The sequence below is a fragment of the Siniperca chuatsi genome, linkage group LG1, assembly GCF_020085105.1.
Source record: "Siniperca chuatsi isolate FFG_IHB_CAS linkage group LG1, ASM2008510v1, whole genome shotgun sequence".
NCBI lineage: Eukaryota > Metazoa > Chordata > Actinopteri > Centrarchiformes > Sinipercidae > Siniperca > Siniperca chuatsi.
The window spans coordinates 17,816,630-17,839,705 of NC_058042.1; the positions used below are offsets into that span (position 1 = coordinate 17,816,630).

The 23,076-nt window shown below is 38.6% G+C and overlaps 1 protein-coding gene across 2 annotated transcripts; it reads right to left on the minus strand.

The window, feature by feature from the left end:
* Window positions 1–427: 427 nt before the first annotated feature.
* ap1g1 (adaptor related protein complex 1 subunit gamma 1) lies at window positions 428–23,069 on the minus strand. 2 transcript variants are annotated; one of them, XM_044205538.1, is made up of 24 exons: window positions 22,931–23,069; window positions 15,404–15,607; window positions 15,145–15,269; window positions 14,762–14,903; window positions 14,486–14,582; window positions 12,790–12,866; window positions 12,377–12,385; window positions 10,909–11,004; window positions 10,375–10,455; window positions 10,187–10,285; window positions 10,045–10,100; window positions 9,828–9,941; window positions 9,584–9,724; window positions 9,078–9,132; window positions 8,701–8,823; window positions 8,457–8,546; window positions 8,207–8,331; window positions 7,965–8,069; window positions 7,699–7,840; window positions 7,283–7,409; window positions 7,009–7,113; window positions 6,659–6,819; window positions 5,431–5,529; window positions 428–5,288 (listed from the first exon to the last, which is right to left on the minus strand). In XM_044205538.1, the coding sequence occupies exons 2-24, from the start codon at window positions 15,602–15,604 to the stop codon at window positions 5,187–5,189; spliced, it is 2,472 nt and encodes an 823-aa protein (XP_044061473.1). In that variant the 5' UTR covers window positions 15,605–15,607; window positions 22,931–23,069; the 3' UTR covers window positions 428–5,186. The 2 variants fall into 2 exon arrangements, with proteins under 2 accessions (XP_044061473.1, XP_044061546.1); XM_044205611.1 differs by lacking the exon at window positions 12,377–12,385.
* Window positions 23,070–23,076: the final 7 nt, after the last annotated feature.

Genomic DNA, 23,076 nt, shown 5'->3' on the forward strand with positions numbered 1-23,076 from the left:
GTGGTGAGAAATATGGATAAAATCATGTATCATGGTATATGTGATTGTATATTGCAATATCTGTTCTATTGTGATATAGTACATTTACTGTAAAATCAATTTAGAAACTGTTTATAAATGAAATAACAAATTTCTGGCTAATTAAGCAAACTGAATACCTAAGAAATCAAGATACTTCATCATGTTGATGCAAAAATCATAAAAATCCAAAAAGCCCACTGAGCTGTCCTGTTAATTTGCAACATTGTCAACAATGGTCTATTTAACCCTAGACATGGTAAGAGATGGTATAAATGGTATAGCAAAATCGTCTCACAGTACAAGTCTTCACATTACACATCCCTAAAAAAATAATAAAAGCCCAAATGAACTGAGCACTCATTTTTAATAGATCAGACCACACCCCCATACCAAGAAAACAAACTACCATAGTTCAACTAGATTTTTATTTGACTTTTTATTTGCTTGATCATTTTCTCCAACCCAAAGACAAGAATACACAGCATAAATTGAAAATATCCCATTTAATAGTTTACAACCTCTCATCTTTAATCATCATTTTCATACTTTCAGTCTGACATTCACACTCACCTTGAAGCCATGGAACTGGGATTCAGTTCAACGTGTCAAACTTGACTGGGAAAAAGTGAACCTCATGCCTCCACCCTCCCCCAACAAATCAGTTACCATATTGTTTTACAGGGAGTTACAAACAGATTTTGTTTTCAAAATACAATGGATGCATTTTCTTTTGATTAAACAGGGAAAGTGAACATAGGGGTAATTCAGATGCTTTTCCAAGCCCTTTACACACTGAATTCACCCTAGCAAATAAAAAACAAAAATCAATTATCCAATTTATCCAAATGACGGATGTGCACTTTCATCACTCTTAAAAACATTAACAGTATTGTGAGCACTATCTGAACAACTTCCTATTGTATATGTTAGTACTGACCTATGAAGGTGGTGTGACAGATTTTATAATTTGAACTTTTCTTGCATTTCAAAAAAAGTCTCAGGTCAAGAGTAGAAATGACATTATTTACACTGGTTTTCACATGCAGCTCAGAAGCTGAAAGTTGAAACTGCAGCCAAAAATCATGTCTTATCTAGATAAAAGACATGTCACACACCGTCACGCTCTCTCAAGCATGATTATTTTCTCTGTCTCACGCACGCACACGCACGCACACACACGCATACTAATATCACTTCAAACGCAGATCACACCGCTGATGGGTATTTGTTTCCATTTCTTTTCTTCCTTTTAAGTTACAGTGTCCAAAGCACTTATGTTGGGTTTCATTTCCATTTGTACATTTAAAACTGCATGAATTACAGTATCATTGAAAGAACTGATCAGATGTGATTAACAAGGGTACATACTGGTTGAATAAGACAATACAAACAACACCAACAAAAACACTCAGGAATAGATGTATTAAACTTCCTTTCCCATCCCGTCAGTCTTCCGTTTTGCACAGCTCCCCCTTGTGGCTATTAGCTTGTAGCACAGGCTTGTCCCACATTAGTGTTGGGGCTGGTAAAGGAGCACTCCATAAACACAAAATCTAAAAAGGTTCTAACAGGGGAAAAAAAAATAAAAAATGAATCCATTTCCTTCCTCCCTCATATCCTGCCATGATTAACTGCTGTGTAAAGTTGAATTTGAAATAGTGAGGGCTCAGATCAATTTGACATGATGTGTTACAGCCCCACCTTTCATATTGGAGACTACAAAGAGAAGCTGAAAAGTGTGCCACGCAAAGGCAAATAACATCAGTGATAAGGGACGAAAGTAAAGAAAATAAGCCAAAAGAAAGCCCTGTACTATTCAGACCCAGGGAAGGACACTGCTGCTCAACATACATATCTGGAACCACTTGGCACAAAATAAAATTTCTATCAGCTCTTGTCCAGATAAAACTCCATTCCAATTTAAACCTACTGGCAATAATGGGGGAAAGATAAATCAGTGAGGTTAAAAAAAACCAAAAAACTCCTACTGGGGCACTAGTAGTGGCCTTGCTTGGTTGAGACATGATGTTTATAGGAAGGTGCTACATGGCAGACAAAAAGGTAACCAGGCAACCACGAGAGCAAACACACCAAGACCAAGGGGCATCATTTCACAAATCAATTTGTAGGTTCAAGAGAGTTCAATAGATGTGACTTGTCAAGAGTGCAGAACACTCAACCACACTTAAGGCCAGAAGGAAGAGTTACATGTTGGCAAGAAACTTGATCCTCTTCGAAGGAGGGCGTGGATACATGAGGCGTTTGAGGGGCAGGGGAGCAGGTGAAGCAAGGTGCCACTTCTGCTGCTGTGCAGCACTGTGCTTGGGATTCTCAGTAGTAAAGTACATCATTCAGACAACATCTGTTAAGACAGATTCAACCATTTTCACAACATCCAAAGGAACCCCTACAAGTACCCTACTGACTCACCAACTACCTTGGTAAAAGAAGTAAATGTGACACATCTGATCATGTATGAAGAATAGTAAATCAAATGCAGTTCAATTGCATCCTTTTAAGATTCTTTTTTTGTACATATATGCATACAATTATATTTCCTAGCTAATCTTTTAAGTCTTCATGTGGGTTTTATTTAATGTGATCAGCTTTTGTTTGTTTTACAACTATATACAATGTACAGGCAGCAGATCATATATCTTTTACAATGAATGAGCGATGATACAGGGAAGTCTTTATAGACTGATGTTGACTAGATCTATTTAGACAATATACATTGTGAATAATTGGAATTTTTAGAAAATGGTATCTAAAAAAAGGATGAAAGATAGTACAAGAGACAAAATTGTAAAAGCCCTCAATATGTACAGAAAAAAAGCCAATATAGCATTTGTCAACAACAGAAAAAAGTTAAACTGAAATAATTTTCTCCATATACACATATCATAGCTCAAAAATATTTCCAAAGCTAATAGTTTCTCTGATTTGGTCACAGAAGTTAGAAGATAGTGAAGCATAGTGAAAAGAAGTATACAGCCTGATTGAACATCTGAGGATCTCAACACAGCATTGCAGGGCTGCTAAGCTTGTAAAGTAATGAGATGTACAAACTACCATTAGTTTCTCTCATGCAGATACTCCCCTTGATTGCAATTCATGACTAAACAAAAGCTATCAATCTACTGCCACTGAAAAGTTAACAGAAAGAGAGAACATTGTGAGGTATTAAGGTTACTGTCCCCGACAGCATGGTCAGAATTCTGATTTGGAGAAGACGAGAGACAAGAAATCATACTAACATTCACCACAGAACAACCCGTCCCAGTACCTCACCAAGTGATCCAGACTCACACTTTAACGTTTATTGACGGGGAAGGGATCTTAATGATAACTGACTTTAGTAGAACATTTATACTTTTTAAAAACACTTGAAACCTTGATGCCAGCTTATGAAAAGTTTACATCTATTAGCTGCCATAATCTTTGAGATTTGCTTTGTTTTTTGGACTTGTTATTAGTAACATCCAACAGGCATTTTTAATTGAAAGTCTGCCACACAGTATAGAGAAAGAAACTATCAGGATCATGTAGCTATAATTTATGTTTTTCTTAAAACTAAGACAATAAGTCATTGCTGTGGACATCCAGGTAGGCCAATATTAGTGGGTGACTGATTATTAACTCATTATGAGATACAGAAGTGAAAAAGCAAAACTTATTCAATTAAGTGATATACCAATTCAAATCTAACAGGACAATTTCCCTCAGATTAAAAACACGATCAGCACACAAGCAGATTTACAAACCAAGCTCATAGAGAACTCAGAAGTTCAGGGGCTTTTATCTAGCTAAGTCAGAAAGGCACATCACTTTGATATCAGGCATAAATAATTAAGTCAAATTACTGCAGAAATAAAACATACTTTCACAAAAATAGAGCCAATAAGATGAGCATCCCCATCAAAGAAGACAGCCATGAAAAAGAAGACTTTGGGGGGGGGGGGCATTCAGTGCATGTAACTACATTCATAACAAGCTTCATTTACATGTATGTGCATGGTGACTAAGTTCAACCAGGTTAAACAAACCAGAAATGTATCTAAATTCCAAGCTAGACTGTGAGGACACAGATGCAGGAAAAGTTTAAATGCAGATCTCCAACACAAATGCAATTAATTTATCTTCAGATAAATTTCCGGCCTGGATTATATCCATCATAATGAATGAATGTCCTCAAACTATGCAAAGCAATTAACCATTGAATTTATTATACAGATCTAAAACTAAAGCTACAGGTGAGATGATTTTGGGAGAGCTGTGTGGGAAAATCTGAGCACATTGTATGAAAACTAGCCACAGGTGATCAAACTGGGCATCTTGGATTTGTTTATGCTCTTATCAGTTTGACAAAACAAATGTAGACTACTTCCTATAGAAACATAGGATAACGAGGCCTACTACCAGAACCCGAAAATCCCCTCCGAGCTTGATTCAAGGTGTGATTGTGATCCTAACAATGCTCAAACATGCTTGAAGCAAATTAATGTAATTCAAAACGAATACAGCTCTCAAGTTATTTCACTCATGATGTGGAGAGTCAAAAAAGGGGTTATCCCAGAACTTTATGACCTCACTAAAATAGACCTTTCAAAGCTTTTTCTGCTGCCATCATAGGACTAAAGGTTCATATTAAATAATCTGAATGCAAAGCCAATCATAAATATCAATGGAGTAAAGTGTTTCAACTGCATTTTAGCTTAATTATAAATAAAAATAAAACTATGGTTACTGCAGCGCTCAGAGTGGGCAAGACTTTATCTCTACAGTGACTTGAGAGGTAAAGTATACCGCAGTGAATGGTGTGCATATGTGCTTTCGTGGGTGGTAATGGTGCTGGGCGGAAGGTGTATGTGGAAAATCATGCTACTACGCAAAGAGATCATGGAAACCAATTAAGAAAGAAAAGAGAAAGTTCATTGATTGATATGTTTTCCCAATTATTCTGGTGATGTCAATAGTCAATAGGGTCTTCGTAACATCTGTATTTTTCTCCTGTGTTAGATGCTCTGCTGCGTCCCGTGCAACTCGAGGGCAGCGGACTGCAGTGACGTCACAGGGGGATCCGTTGGAAGAAAGGAGGGAGGTGAAAGGAAAATCGTTTTCATAGTTCCCTTGGTGGGGCTTTTAAGAGCAACAGAAGCAGCTCATCACTGCCAGGACTGAGGGGGGAAGTTATTAACCTCAGCCAGGTCTTGCACAGGCGAGCCTTTGAGGGTGTACGTCAGCTTGATCCTCATTCGTAGCTGTTGCTGAAATTTTGTGAGGATGATCATGTTTATAAAAGAGGAAATTCTTGCAAATAATTTAAGACTGCACACATTGAAGACCTGTACAAAGTGTGCTTCAAAAGGTGAAAAAAACTGATCACAATTTGTAAAAGGACAAACTCACCTTCTGTGGGTTGAGGACTCTGATGACCTGTGTGACAGTTCCCTGGTTGAGTGCTGGGACAACATTACTGCTAGGGGAGAGGAGCTGCAGCTGGAATGTCTGACAAACAGAGAGGAGACACTATGTTAGATGAAAATTGAATGATACCCATGGAGAAATGAGGTCATTACAGCAGTATAAAAACAGGTATGCTCACATTGATCGGGCGCTGACCACAACTGATAGATCTTCAGTTCAAACTCAGACTCAATTGCACTTTTTAAATTTATCGATCAGATAATGTGATTGGAAAATAGGTGATGCAGGCAAATAAACGTCACTCAACGTCACTATGGTTTATCTTTCTGTCTAGCCAAACACAGACTCAGGATGGCGCCACTGGCAATGGTGGGACTTGAAATGCAGTGAGTCTCTTTGGACTGCCTGGTGAATACTGGAGGTCTGTAAAAGCTTGCTGAAAGTTAACTAAGAGATTCAAAGCTAGTTCCTTAAAAACATGGTTAGAGAGTTTTTTTTTTTAATGTTATGATTTCCTTTTCTGTTATGTTATGCGTCCTATTTAAGGAAAACACAATTTGATTGACTACAGAAACAGACCGCATGGCATTTAACATGTGTTACTCTTGTAAGGCCGAGCAGACTTGTGGTCAGCAACATTTGCCAGTAAAATAGCCTATTACTTTTAAAATCTGTAACTACTGGTATAGATAAATCTTATTATTTTTGAATAGAGTCCAACTTTGAGAATAACACATGTAACAAACATGAGACCAAAGTAGTAGCTTTTACAGCATCTCTTACGCAGGAGATTTGAAATCAGCACATAAAATATGAAATGGATCAAGCAATTTGTATTGGTCCCAAAAGTCTGTCAAAGTCAAAGCACTAAAATAAAATATAAATAACAGAACTAGTTAAAATGACTGTAGACAGTAGAAAATAGCAATACAATACTATTGTATTAATGATTGATTTCCACTTGTACTGACTGGCTTATAAGTTAGCTATGTTTTCAGGTTATATACAGACCCAAAATTTACATTCATGTAGGTTCTGTTTACATGATGTACACATTAGTGGCACTGTACACTATTAAATCTGCAGTGCAACACTGTAGGACATTCGCATTGTAAAACTACACAGGAAACTCATCAGTAAAACACCATTATGCATTAGAACATATTGCAATTTAGACACTTAATATCAGCATCAGATTATGCCTGCTTACCTTTGGTACTGCAGCCTGAAAAACAAAGTCTGTCATATCTGCCTCTGTTGAGTTGGAAGCGTGGATGGTGATGACCGCGATGTTTGGATTGGGATTAGCTCTCTCAAATGTGAAGTCTATTTTCAGACCATTCTTGTTGTATGCAGTCATAGGAGGAATAGCTATATTTCAGAGGAGCAGACCATCAAAAGATTTAGAGATATGATAACTAACATTTCATTGGATGTGTCGTGGTAATCCAAGAAAAGAAAAACACAATGACCAAGTGCTTTAATACATAAGGACAATACCACAAAACTACTGTATACTTGGGAGTGGACGGTCAAGGGGAACAACAGACTCACTCTCACCTGCAGCTGCAATGTCATTAAATAGGGGCTGTGAGGAGAGGCCATCCAAGAGGAAAGGGGGTTGGGATGTGGGCACAGAGGGTGCAGGAGCAGGGGCTGGAGCACCTGGAAAGGGGACACCAACACACCTTTTATACCAAAACCAGAGTATGTTACTGCTGAACAGGAGCAGGCACATGTTGGACACATCACATTCACACTGGTAACAAAATGGTTTATACCAGGCCCTTGCTTTGCTCTAAAAAGGAGTAAAAGAAACCTTGAGGGATCCTACCACTTAATGAGAGGTCACCCAGCAGATCAAGCAGCTCTCCTCCAGCTGAGGCAGGCTTGGTGGGCATCGTGGTCTGGATTACTGGCACCACATCATTACCGCCCAGCAGGTCTAATAAATCATTAGCCTGGGGGACAAGGACAACATGCAAACATGATAAAATACCAGCAATATCTACATGTACACCATATAAAATAATAATGCTACAAAAATTTAAAAAATAATTATTTATTATCAATAGACTTAAATTCAGCCATTTTCTTCCCAACCATTTAAAAACAAAATCTATACTATATAGATATAAAATTTTAGATCTTGTTGTGTGAAAAAGTATTCTGTTAACTATGTATCTAGTTACACAATTTAAGTATTAAAGTAGTTTAAGTATTTAAGTAGTACAATTTAACTGCCCTCACCTGGTTGACTGGCTGGGTGACAGGTGGTAGATGTTTTGGTTCCACAACAGAGGGCTCCGTCTCCCCATTTGTCTGTACAATTTCTGTGGGGCCATTAGTAGCACTTTTCTCCATAATGGGCATTCGCTCTAGGAGAGCTGGCCTATAGTCAGGGACCAAGCAAGGAATAAGGAGGGAGACTGGAGGATTTTCCTTATCTAACAACTGGTACAATGTGATTGTGATGATTTAATAGTAATTTATAGTACAGTGTAATGCAGTTTCACCTCATGTGGTCATATTTCTTGAAAAGCGCATTGTACTCCACAGCTCTCTGCTGAAGCTCCACATCGATGCTACTGCCATATATCGAAACCACCTTCTTGATTCGGCTAAAACAAAATTTTAAATGTTACAGGTTAGTAATGGGGAAAACTAGCATTGGTTATGGCTAATGAACTTTATCACCTTGGCACCCACATGTTTGCAAAGCTCCAGTATCGGGTAGGTGTAAAAGGCCATTACTCACTTAACACCGCTGAAACGAGTAGACAGCTTCATGATGGCAGTGAGGGAATAACCCCGGGTCACAGGCGTGGACAGGTTGGACACCAGGAGGCCTTCCAGCACGTCCAGAACTTCATCCTCACTCACCTTAATTCAAAAGGAAGAGAAGAAAAACACAACATCTGCTGACCTAGTGTTTCTCTCAGGTTTGTGCGGTCTTCAATTTGTGTGTACGTGCATGTGGCATTTGGCTGGGATTCTTCCACGTGTACCTGGATGGGCTCCTCCTCCTCACACTGTCCGGATACCAGCAGGTCCCCGTACTCTCCTATGCACCAGGATGCCACCTGCACTAGAGGTTGCTACAGAACACAGAGAAACACAAGACCACTCTGATGCACTCTTAAGCTAGTTTGAAATACAAACAGTGCATTACATAATCAAATAAATGACTGTATGCTTCAAAGATGGAGGTGTCCCAAATCCAATTATGACCCAAACCACAACTGCTCTGACCTGTGAGATGTCATCGAGCAGTGCTTTGTAGAGTCTCTGTACTGTGTAGGCATGCATTTCCACACTGTTGGTGATGAGCTGGATGAGGTTGGGAACAGAATCGTCCCGCACATAGCTCCCTGCCTGTAAGGATGAGCAGAGATCTCAATTAAAAATGCAAATGAACCATACATATTTTTTTTAGGTTTGCAGTAAAACTAAAGCAGCGTTGGCTGAGGGGGTCTATTACCAGATTTGATGAGATCATTTGTAGTACTCAAGGTAATACATGTATTATTATTATTATTATTATTATTATTATTATGAGTGCTGAGAATTAAATCCAATCAACAGTCAAAGGCATTAGAGGCACTGGAGTGATTATGTAAAATACATACTGTTGTCAGTACTCTCATAATGGTGTCTATGTGCCATCTTTTCGAAGGGGCATATCTGTAACACAAAGAATACATTGATTAGTCCCAGCAAGGGACTGAAGAAGAATCATGAACAAGTTATCTAAACTGTATACAGCCAGGAGACAAATGCTGTCAGAAAATATATAGTATCAACATTGTCTGTCAGACGATGGATCACTCATTTTATCATCATACAGCATTTCAATGTTAGCCATCTCCCGTCCACTGTGGTACCTCAAACAAACTTTTAGCTTGATGCATGTCATGAGTATGTTGTATACTGTATTCTGTAACACAACAGGTGGATTGTATATACTGTTACTTCCAACAGGTTCTATCAACCTAGACCTCTATGCTTTAAGTGCTAAGAAATTAAAATGAATAGTTAAAAATCAAGGTCACACAGGATGTGTATCAAATTATCACAAAGTAGCTGAGCACAGCTGAGCTAGATGTGTAGTTTAGTCTGTGTGTCGGTGGCTTACTTCTCTGCAGCTAGAAAGACTCCTGATGCACAGTCGGCTTTGAATTCCGGGTCACAGGAGTCCAGGAAGTAGAGCAGCTCTTTCATCATGCCTCTAATGTTGTTGCCATTCACCAGGGCAAAGCTCAGTTCCATTGCACGTCTACACAACAATGAAAAGTTCGGTCAGAAACAACAAAGCTAAATAGTAAGAAATTTAAAATTGTAGTTAAAGCAATGTGTGCACTTTAAGCACTGTGAATCACCTCTTGATGGACACATCCAGGTCTTTTAAACAATCCACAATGGTGCTCCGATGCCTCTGCACTGCATTGTGGTCTGTCTGTACCGTCTTTAGTAGAGATGTCAATGCCACGTATCTGGAATGGTGAGTTTAATTAAAAGATATCATCAGGAATTAATAACAACATTCTGGATGACTCAATGCATGCAAGGTCAAGTAGTGTAATTTAATTAAATTACCTTATATTTTTGTCATTGTTTAGAAGGAAGCGACCTAGTATGTTAATGGCCAAGACCTGTAAGATAAAAGGCATTTAGGCAAGAAAGAATTAAAATAAATAAATGCTCATACCAAGTTTTCCTTTATACTAAATTCACTCACCCTCAGTCCACTTTCAGACTTAATGTCCATTATAGTCAGTACAGTCTCGTACAGAATTGCATTGCCTACATTTTTACTTGTCTCTGTGTTCGTTGCAACCTGTAAGTACAAATAATACGCATTTGTCAAAATCTAATCACTCACTAAGAAGCTTTTGGCCAAAAGCAATGATTACGTTTAATTCTGACCTGTGCAAGAATGTCATTCATTGCTTCACTGGAGTCATCATCACTCTTGCCTAAAATTCGCAGTAGTCTCAATATCCGCACCTAAGGAAAGAAAGAAACAGTCCAGTCCTGTCAGTTCAATTGACAAGTATGATGTACTTTATTGACCCCAGCTGGTTTCTCTTGCCCCACTCTTGCTTGCTGTTGGTCTGTTGTCATTTTAGTTCTTTTTCTACTGGCAAAACTTAGTCTGCTTTAGCTATAGGTGGGCCATTCCATGCTTCAATCATTTGTAACTAACTGTTAAATCCCTGTTTAATTAAAAAAATATATATACCACGATAAGGACATTTTTAGCACTTTTTATGACACAACAGCTTTAAATATTGCCTTTTCCTTTGATATTTCTAAACTAATGGAACACAATTGATGCTGTGCCCACATCACAAGTTCTGATAATGGTTGCTCCTGGTATGGTACAGCACAAGCATCAGGCCATAATGAGATGTACAGTTACAGCAGAGGGTACTTGCATCAAGAAGTAAGGAGATTTACCTGCAGGAAAGGATCGCTTATGCCTGACACATCATGCTCAGGAGAGTATCCAGACATGATTAGGTTCTTCAGGATTCTCACCAACTGTGGAACCAGCTACAAAAAGACCAATAACAGAACAGAGAAGCAGAGGTATCACAATATTTTGTGTAGATCTCTCAAATGTTCTACTTTTGCTCTTCAACATTTATATAACATCATTCCTCACTAAATTTTAAAGCTAATAATTTCTCATTGACAGTGGCAGCCAACCAAAATCATATCAAGAGCAAAGGGGTTGGGATTTTTGTTTATTGAGGTAGAGTAATATAGTTAAAACTCAGGTGACTGAATAGTAATTTTTGAGGTTGTGAAATCAAAACCTTGATTGTACAAAAATATGAGGATAGAACATTTAGCTTTGAGAGAAAAATAAAATACACACTTCTGAACGTGGCTAAATAATTAAAATAATGCCAACGCAAAATTTTATAACATTAAGACAGGAAACTTCTCGTCACAATGATTAATTTTGTAATCTATGTAATTTTGATCTCTCAGTGCCTTCTAAAACAAGTTGTCAAAATGTAACCATAAAGGAACACCAACATTTAAGAAACTGTTTGCCGTCTTATCCTGCATTAAATTAGAAGATTGGACATCGTTTTCATCTCTTTGCACCCAGTACAGAGATAAGTCTAGGATGTGTTTACCCTAAGTAACACAAAGACTGGCAGCAGGAAAACTACTAGCCCAGTTCTTGGAAATTCTTCGATTTAATGGTGATTAGCTTACTTATCACTAACAAGATACAGCATGAAAATAAAACGGGTTTGGAGTTGTTAGAAGACCTACTTTTTTCACTATTAGTTTTGTTTTGGCCTGCTTCCAGTTTTTCCGCTAGGCCAGACTGATCACGTTCAGACCAGATGACTTTACAGGATGCGCAATAATGAAATCGATATGTCTTCTCCTCTGGGTATGATGACAAACAAGCAACCCAAAATGCCAGAGTGGGATTTTAAAAAGAATAAAGGAATCTAAACCTTTGCTCAATACAGAAAACCACCTCTGCACAATTATACAGACCTAAGACAGTTAGTGACATAACAAATAAGCTACCCTCTAACAGTGACACAGATACAGTGAAAATCATCTGTTCCTGGTGACAACACCTGTGGCAATCATGTGAAAGCACACCCACCCAACTGCTTTTAAATACAGTGATAAAATGAGTTGCATATTAGGCAAATAATGACACTAAAAACAATAGTGAGAAATGTATCTGACAAATGGACCAAAAATTCTATTATAAATATTCAAAACACTGACATAGTAATGATCACTGTACAAGTTAAAGAAATTAAAATTATAAATTAAAGCACAACATGACATTACTCAACACAAATTTGGTTACGTCTGAGGTGACTGTGAGGGGTGATTACTATTTACAGCATGCACCAGCTATGAGATCAGAATGTACTCTTACCTTCTCATTCTAACACAATGCAGGAATTGTAACAAAGACAAATGACAGAAAAAATATGAGGTAGATGTTAGGGAAGGGAAACTGGAAATCATTCACTTTCAGAGAGCTTAAAATAATGTTTAGATCATGAGCATGAGGGGTGGTGCTTCTGGTACCTAGAGGAGGAGAGGTACAGCAGCAGTTGAAATACAAGAGGAAAAGACAGCGGTAGGAGATCAAAGATTGAGACATACTTTGAATGTAGAGCAAACCTGTAGCGCAATCCAAGCCTCAAAAGTTTAACATGTCTGTTAAGCTTAGCTATACCAAAAGGAAATGTGTATGCAAAAGGGAGAATGAAACGTGATGTGAGCTTAAGACAAATGCATAAGTTATTACTTTAAGGTCCTTTGGGTAAGAGAATCTGTTTGTACCTTTCTGAAGTGGGCCAGCATGTCAGGACTTCTTTCACACATCTCAGTGAGGAGGACAACTGATGTATGGAGAACACCTGGGGGAATAGACAAAGGTTATTTGTTTGGAATTATTATACTGACAAGTTTGTCTAGTTTTGTTCTCTGAATCACCCATTTGTTATCGGGCATTCAGACCTAACAAGGCAAGGGACTATGTTGGTGTTTGGGACTGTTTTAGGTACCAATGATACAATAAAAAATGATTCAGGAGGGCCAGTTTGAGTAATAGATCTATGGGTTTGAAGGCTTAGCATAGCCAAAACACTGCACAGAGATTTTACAACACTAAAAAGTTATCACGGCAACAATTATTGTAACCTCCATATCAACGTTTGCAAAGGTAAACAGTAGTATTATTCCTTCACATTATAAATTAATCTGGAAGGAACGTGCGCTTGTATGCATTGGATTGGTCAATGCACTATGTTGTACGACCCTTTGCAACTCTGCTCTACCAATGAAGTGGTCTCATTGAAATGAATGAACGTGCTGTGTTACTACCACGCAATGCTTTTGACGGTCTGAACACAGACTTAATGACAAAAATATTTAAGCATTCAGCTTTAACAACATCTTTGAGAGACAAGAGGTAAACATCTGCCATGCTGCTATTAAAATATGATTTACATACATTATAAGACATGTACCAATATTCAGGCTTTGCTTCTGTAGTTCTTGGTATCAGTGTCCAGACTGACTAATTACACAGAAGCCCAAGTCAGATGTCAAATAATGATATACTGGCATACATATGATTAACCGCAGAGTACATCAGGTGACAGCATCATAAATCTATAAGATTATCACACGGGCTAATAATTTCCTAGTGACCTGATCTGAATGTTAAAAGGTTGAAAACTTCATCATCTGAGTGACAACGGTGGAAAACAGTGGTGGTGAGCTCTGAGGCCACACAACACAGTCATAAACATGTCATATTTTAACATAATGTTGAAAATTTGTAGTGGCTTTTTGACTTAGCATTTTCCAAGTAATCAATTCTGTAATTCATTTTTACATGTGAGAGAACTTGTTCACATCATTGAGTAGGTTGGGTGTTTGTATAAAAGTGAAGAGGGTATGTGGTCTAGTTACTATACGCATAATTATGAATCCAACATTTCTTTTCATTTTCGATTATCAGTTTGCATCTGCAACTTCACATCAGCAATTCCTGACAATGCTTGGTGCATATTTGTGTATCATATGGACATGTCACACCATCTGCCATTTATACATTATTCAATGACGTGCATTGCAGGACAGATAATGATCTATAAAAATAGCACACAAATACACACATTTTCAAATGGTGTTATCTGAACCAATCACTATTGCACTGCCATACAATGTCAAAGAAGAGTATTCTTTCTAAGAATTTCTTCTAAGAAGTTATTTCAGCACCATTACAAAAAAATCTTTTCCTGTGACATATCTCCCCTATATGGGGGACACACAAGCCCCACAGTTTATGACAGACTCATTAATTCCACTCTCCTCTGCAAAGGACACCACAAAAAGGGCATGAGCTGCCCAGCTGTTCTGAGCAAAGCACTGTGAGTGGCAGGAAATAGGTCAAAGTCTGCATTTGTGTAGGACAAACGCATTTCCCCACGAGGCAGCAACTGCATCCTGTCAAACCGTTTACACTTACCATGGTTCTTCTCACTCAGCAGGTTTTTTGTGGCTGGAAGGAACATTTCCATTAGTTCTGGAACCTTCCTGATGACGTGAACTGCACACAACGCCGCCTGTCAACACATAAGACACTCAATGAAGAAAAAGTCCAACCTTTAACACTATATATTTCATTTCGGAGTGTTTAGTGTAACTGTTCGGCACACATGCATACAATATCATTCATGAATAGTCAACCACAGATGGGTGATCCTTCAAGTATTCATAGAAACATGACAACAATGAGGCTTACTTTTTTCCTCAAGTAGGAGTTGGATGTTTTGAGCAGCTTCTCTACCTCGCCAGCCAGGTCACGACACATTTCTGAGGAACCCATGCAGCCCAAAGTGCACAAGGCCAGGCCCTGGACGTATTGTGTGCTGTGATTCAAGTCACTGGGATAGGAGACGAGAGTTGAATGAGCCATGGTAACACAGGAGTATAGATACAAGAAAGATTTTGGATGTTCCAAGTAGCAAGGTAGATTTTGGGGTTCCAAGTTGCTATTGTCTCATACTTTAAAGAGCAGGTCGTGAATTTCATCAAGAACAAATTACTGTGCACTACAAAAAAAGCAACATCTTTAAAGCAAAATATTAAATATATTCACTGAGGATTTTGTATATATTCACTTACTTCTTAATGCAATTTGTCATTAGTAGGTGGACGTCCTGCCTCTCGTCCAACAGCAGCATTGCTCCCAAATAACCTATTCGTTTGTCAGTGAACTTCTGGGACGCAATCAGCTTCAGGCACTCCAGCTGGAAAACAAATCATTCATGTCACAAAACTGTCCAAGGGTATACGCTTTGTAACAATTATGTCATTAGTCGTTAGAAATCCAAAAAGCTTCTTCTATTAATTTTGCCCATCCTCCCACCATCACCAAACATACCTGCCCAAAGTGTGCCGGGTAGCCCAACATGTGCATATAAAGTAGCTTTGCCACATTTCTGCAACGGTATGTATTGTCTTCCTCTCTAAAGGACGAGCGGATAGCAGCACACTCTTTCTGGATCATCTCACGCTCCTCTGCCTGGGTCCGTGCTGTCCGGATAGTCCGGATCAGCTCCCGCAGTCTGATCGGAGCTGGCATTCTCTGGAAAACATGACAAAAAGAAACAGGTTGGCGCCCATTGCCTTAGGGTTGACACTGAACTAGACCACACCAAAACAGGAAAGCTACACTTCTAATGAAGAACATTTGTGGAAAAATAAAACTCTTCGCACTGTAGCATCTCATATCATTTACACACCTTTTTCAAGAATATAGTAGGGGGTAGGAAAGAAATGAAATTGCCAACCAGCTGCACTTAAATGCAAGAATTACAGTTAAGTAAAGTCAGTGCAGTGCATGTAAACACATTCTCTGGTTTCCAGCCTTAACCAGATTTCTCCCAGTAACCTGGTTTCTTAAGTGCATGTAAAACATACCAACTTAAACTATCTGGATAGATAGATTGCACTCAAGGTATGTCTAATTGTGTTTTTTGGGAGACAAACCAACTCCTAAAACACCATTAGCAAAGAATATGGTAAATATTTGGCTTAAGTAGGCAATTAGATGACTATTCCATTAAGAGTTTTTTTTTTTTTTTTTTTTTTTTAAATAGTGCAGAGGGAAAGGAGAATGGCAGGTGAAATTCCATTCCCTCGCAGAGAAGCTTCTGAGAGTACAAAAGCTTTAAGCCACAGGAAGAGGTTTAAAGATTTATAAGTAGATGCTTAGTTGTGAGAATACATTATCTTGTATTTTTTATGTACCAACACAAAAAAAAAAACACCATTTACAAAAAAATAGATCCAACAGTCACTATGACTGATGGCGTGACTCAAAGTTGTCCTGTCATGATTCTGTTGTATTCTGAAGTAATATCTAAGAAACATGTTTCTTGGGGCGCCCTGGTAGGCTAATGGTAAAGACCACAGACTGTATATAAAGATGGGCGACATACAGCTCCCCATAAGTGAAGCCTGAACATCTTAGATCGCCCCCTGGTGGCTGGGTGCAGTATAGGTCATAAACCCCTAGCGGATGGGACATGAACCAAACTACAAACTCAAAGTACACGTCAAAATTTTTTCCCCCCAAAGATGGTTTCTGTCATGTTAGGTAGTTCTTATCACACTGATGTATGTTCAAGTGTTCATTTTTCTGATAGTTCTAATTAGTTATTTGATGCAATAAAAAGGGGGTTTCACGTCATGATTGACAGCTGAGCCCTGCTCGCGATTGGGACCTCGATACTGCGGCTCCAACTACGATCGCTACTGCACAGACTCTGGTGCCAAATGATGTCAGCAGCACAAGATGGCTGCTCCCATTTCCGGGATATTTTGGCTATGAACCACAACATCCATGGTTCGAATCCCACCCGGGGTACCTTTGTTGCATGTCATACCCCTCTCTTTCCCTACGTTTCCTGTCTCTCTCTACTGGCTGTCAAATAAAGGCAAAAATTGCCCAAAAAAATAATCTTTAAAAAAAAAGAAACTTGTTTGTCACAGAATTTAAGATAAACAAAGTCTTTAATGGAGCAGGGCATGGTGTTTTTATCTATAAAAAGGAAGCTATCACTTAAGTAGCCTACCAAGTTTTAACAAAGCCCGTGGTCATCGGAGCACTCGGGGCAGTGACCCCCAAACTGGAGGAGTGGCTACAGCAGAACCCTGGAAGAACACCAGACATCTCGATCCAGAAAAGTGCAGTACTAGGAACAGCAAAGATATTGCGCAGAACCCTCAAGCTCCCAGGCCTCTGGTAGAGGACCCGAGCTCAAAGGATGAGACCACCCGCGGAGGGTGAAGGACGAAGTTTTTTTTAATATATATAAATTGTACAACACATTCCAAGAGACCTTAAATGATGCTTCTTCCTGTTTGTCACTGGCAATCACTGAAGCGCCATGCCAAGTCTTGTTTCTTACAATATCTGAATTTAACAGGACTATATGATCATGGTGCCATAAAATGCTCCATGACTCCATGCAACTGTGAGAACAGTGCAAGCAAGCTGATTCCAAATTCTTTAATATGCAACATCTGTCAGTTTCTAAGAGCAGATTGTAAGAGCTTTAGGAACCCCCCATGGGGGTTGTTTTCTTACTAAATAAAAATATCCAACACAAAAATCTAAATATGGGAAAATGAATTCCAATTTTGGAATTTGTTACCTGTGAATGTAAATGTTGACATGCATGTTCTCAGGTGTTTGGTACACATTTCTACACAATTCAACATCTCAATTTCAATTCTAATCAAACTGGAAAGTTATTAACGGTGCCCCTCTACTTAGAAAGAGGTACATTTTGTCTCCCATCTCATGAAGCCTTTTATCTGGCAGCATGCAGTACATAATTAAGCTGCTACAGCAACAGAAACGGTGGTAATTACTTTGAGACCCTAAAAAAATCTTATGTGATAAACTAGTGGATGGTATTGCTCTGATGTCAACAAAGACCTTAATTGACTGGCTTTAAAAGATGTTTAGAAGTCACAGTCTGCCTTTGGTTTTATTATCCAAGTAAGGTAGAGGATTTCAGTGATCACAAAACATGTCACACAACATATAGATTATTCTTTTTTCCAAAATTACAATTGCTACAAAACAGAAAAGGTTTTGTGATTTCTGACACAGACTGCTTTAAGAATGTGTTTTCATATTTATTTTGTAGTTGAGTGAATAATTCCTCTGGCTGGTCTGCTGTCATGCTAAGCATCAGAGGAACACTTTCAACGGCGATATTAGATTCTTTCTACTAGATTGCTGATTCTTTCCCCTATGATTTTCAATGGACCTATCAGATGACACTATATGCAGTGTAACACAAAAGACAACTTTGTGCTGTGGCTCTGTGAAACCGTTAAAACCTTGTCATAAGCATTTGTCTTATCCAGTAATGTTGCTGCTATTGTTCTCACTAGACCCCAGCCATAAGACTTATGGAAATCTTACTAGGTCCTGAGCTGGCTAATTGCCAGAGTGCCTTACATGCAAAATCAACTCCAGCTCCTGTTCCCACATGACACCGACTCACTGACAATTGCTTGAGAATTTGTAGATTAAGATGACTGTGAAGAATGAGCTTTAAATTAACCCAACATCAACTTTAAATTTGTCTAAGAGATACTTGGTTGCACCTGACTCTTCTTTTTAAACCTGTATACTGTGGAGGTTGCAATATTTTATATCTGAATGGCCAGAGAGGAAAATCTCCCTACCTTTTCTTATCATTAACTATCACTGACGAGATCAAATGAAATTCTTTGAAACTATGCCTGTCTACTGAGGGAAATAAGGATCCAGACATAAAGGGAATGAGGGCATCCTTTGTTGCATAAGGTGGAGGTTTGTAGAGAATCACTGTGATCAAAGAGGAATGGGGAGGGTGGTCAGGCAAGGTCACACTTTAATAAAGCCAGAGATCTACTGTCTGTCTTAACACCATTTAAATTACCCAAGCTGAATGGACCTAGTGTTGGGCTCCATAAATCATGACTCCATGTCTCTTGCTGTTGTTATAATCAAATGTGTACACATTTAAGAAGGTAAATCCAGCCTCTGCTGAAAGCCGATTAAAATTATAGTTCCTCATTCTTACAGTAAAACACCACATTCTTCTACAATCAAAACAACATATTTCGTATCATCCATAACTGCCATTACTTTTTATTGCTGTTACTAGTTCAGGGAGGTGGAAGTATCTTTAGTTTAAAAGACAAAACTTTAAAAAGGAGGGGTTAAGCACATCACAGGTGGATTAGAAAGACCACAGGATGGGGGAGCCTTGAGCTTATTCAGTAGTTGGGCAGCAACAGCCTAGGGTTCACTCAGCAAGGTCAGCTTTAGTCAACATTACTACAAGGACAAAAAGGGAACTGTTCTGTTGTAGACATATTACAGATTAAGGTGGTGATCACACAGACGAATCACTACAACCCATACAGATTTTGCCAAACAAAACGGCTCAGTGTAGTTGGGGATATATGGCCCAAGTGTGACAATGAAAAAAGGTGCAGGTCCACGCCCTGCGCCAGAAAGTTAAAGAAAAAAACAAAACACTAGGTGTGCCACAAGAGGAAATAGCAGAGCTCACCACAGGTGCACCATACCACGACAAACGATAGTTTTGTAGGCATGTCATTTTAGCAAGGTATCGGACTGTGATTATCCCTGAGTCTTCTAAATTTCTTTAAACCATTAACAACCTGACTAACACTATCTGTAATTTAGTCAAATGATGCAATATCATTAGCACATCTTTCCTATATGGGTGTATTTTACATGTACTAAGAAATGTTCATAACAAGCCTTTCCTCTCATGAGATTTGGAGAGCCAGCCTTGATTAGCTTTCAGAGCCTGACAACCAGCAACAAGCAAAAAGCATGCCACAATTCCCTTTTACCAAAGGGAACAGTCAACCTGTCGAGTCTGAGACATCATACTAGAAGCTAAAGCGCAGTTTTAAATGGTTTTACATTAGGTTACTGAACACCATGAGGATTTATAATTAGAAATTGAAGGCACAGATGTAATATCCATTGCTACCTTTTTGTTGGGAAAGAGTGGCACAGTTAAACTAGACAAAAAGATCATCAGACAGCTGTAAGATGAAGAATATACAGAGACACCACTGGGGAGAAGCATTCCCTACTCAATTTGCCAGGCTGTTGTAACCTGCACTTTGTCTCTTTATTTTCTTTCTGTGCTCAGCTATGCACTCAGATGTTATAAAGAAATACTATTAGAGCAGACCACTCTATTCCTTCTTATATCACCAACTCTAAGTGATCAGCTGTGCATAGCAATAAAAAATTGATAATTCCATATAAATACAAAACAAGAAAGAGCAAATGTGCAAGAGTAAAAATGAAATCAAATCAGTATTGTGTCAGCTTGTACATGTTTTACAATGATACCCTGCTTCCTATATGCGCAGTCAAATGCTGGGTCCTGCACTTTAGTAGAGAATATGAAATGTATTTGATAGTCAAAATATTATGACCAATGTTTCACATGTATACATTTTTTGGGTAGCCCACCCAAATAGAGTTGAGCCCATCTTTTATGTTTTTTTCTGATCATTCTTTCCTTTCAAACATCTGTGTGGAGTACAGAGTGATTGATCAAAAAGTCTACCAGACTGTTAGACTGATATGCAAATGTTAGTTAGCTTGTGACTACAACACCATTTGCAGCCACCCCACCTTCCTCATCCTACCAAGGTCCACTACTACATATAAATTCTCAATCTGTCGAAGACATTGTTAAATGTATGTGAAATTACTTGAAGTATAGAGCCATTCTTGAGCTAAACTATAACTATTTGGCAATAATGTGAATTAATAGCTCAACAGATCTCAAACCAACAATCAATGGCAGCAGCATGTTCCAATGAAGTACTAGCTGTGTGCAAACAAGGGATCATGTCCTTAACCCCCAGCCATCTTCATCCTTTCTCTACTCCAAAGCACTATTTGCTGCTTCCGAGATGTAGGCTCAGTTAACCTTTACAAATAGTTATCTATTTGGCTATGTTAGGTTTCAAAATAGCCAGCAGGCAAAATTTGCACAGCGACCAACACTAATGCTGAAAAACAACTACTAATGCTACCTCCTACAGTACTTTCTCCACCACTGACTCTGTAGGGCTACTGTAACTGTAAGGAAATAAACAATAAATTAAAAAAAAAATAAATAAACAATCAGCTACTGATTGAAATAAACAATCAGCTACTGTACAAGTTAAATGTGTTACCAAGACAGTGACGATGCTCACTATATACTATGATTGGCTATCTGGCAAACTGATGATATTGAAATGCAAAGTCAAAAAGATGTATAAGTGCAAACATATCAAATAATGCAAAGAACTCTCCTGAAATTAAGATACTTCAACCGTTTTCAGAACCTTGAGACAAGCACTGGAGCCATTTCAATTCACAGTGTATAGTATGACTTTGTTGCTATATTGTGTGATTAATAACTGCTAACCCTAAATGAAGCTCTACTTAATGCACTTACTCAAGTATTATGCCACAAACTTAGTAAGCACATCACTGTCAGCAGAGCTAAAGGTTAGGTGGATTTAATTAAGGTCAGAGCTGTTTTGCTTCAAGCATAATGTTATGCAGTAATCATGTTATCACACTGAATTATTTAATATCAAAGTACAACTTTAGATTTGCTGAATCCTGGACATCTCTTCACCAGAGGTACTGTAAATATTAGACAACTGTATCCCGTCAAACAGTCGTTATAACCCAGGAGATAGTTGATATTTTGGAATGGCACTTTTTAAATCTTCCACAGCTTTCAAAAAGCGATGTGACAAAGATGTACAGGAATCACCCATATTGCGTGTCATACTTATTTGGTCACTTCCTACTTACAACTGACTTCCTTAACGTTAACTCAAATTGTTTTATTAAAACGGGTCTTCCTCAGATGATGTATACGTATTATTAATGTTACTTTCTCAATTAAGACGTTGTCAACACCAAGTAACTAACTTACGAAACTAGAGCAAAAAGAAGTCCACGTCCTTAACACACTAAGCTAGCTTTCGTTAGCTTCCTGGATATCCAAATGCAACGTTGACTTATTGCTGAAATGTTAACAATTTGTCAAAGGTTAGGCAAGTCTGATGTCATTACTAAGCGTTGAGCCATACGCCAAATGCTTAATGTTACTTAGCTAACTCAAACTACACCTAGCAAAAGTCAGCTAACAACAAGCGAACACCAGTATCCACTAATATTTTCAGTGAAAGAGCAACATAGTAGGTTGATACTACAGCAGTAGCTTCACCTTGGCTGACATTATTTCGTTAACTGAAGGTTTAAGTCAACAGCATTACACAATACTGTCGAACTGAAACGAGAAACCATTACAGGCTGGGCATGACACCTGAATCGGATCGTGGATTGATCAGGACATGATGCAGTTTAGGCCTTCTTGAAGCATTTGGATTATCAAGCTAGCGAGACCTCTGTGGCGTTAGCTAGATACCTGATCACTCGTTAGTTTCTCTATTACCTAGTCCGAATACTATCTTAACTAAAAGGCAAATGGTAATTATGTTAGCTAGCTAGAAAGATATAAAACATAAATTTGGCATTACGTGTTGTCACGATGATTACGATTTAGTGGACAACCAAACAACCTAAATAGCTATTGAGCTTCACATCCCTAGCCCAGCAGGTAGTTTTAGCAAGGCTAAAGCTATGAAGCTATGCTAACCATGCTAGCTTACTTAGCTGCTGACAGGCACAACTACGGTGCACTGAGGGCTGCGACTTCCTAGGCAGCGCCACAGTGGGAGTTGTCAACGTAGATACAAACAAACCACTGATGATTACTTAAACGTAAAGACATTTTCATATATTTCTGCCGACATATTATTCGTAGAATATACTTACTAGCCGTAATGATGCCAGAAAATAACTGGAATCGTCTCTATTAGCAATGGAGGGAGGAACACACTAGACATGCAAAATGGTGGCTACTCCAGCCTCAGCACATCTACCGCAGGCGGAGGGTTACACTGAGATATCCCAGAGGTTGG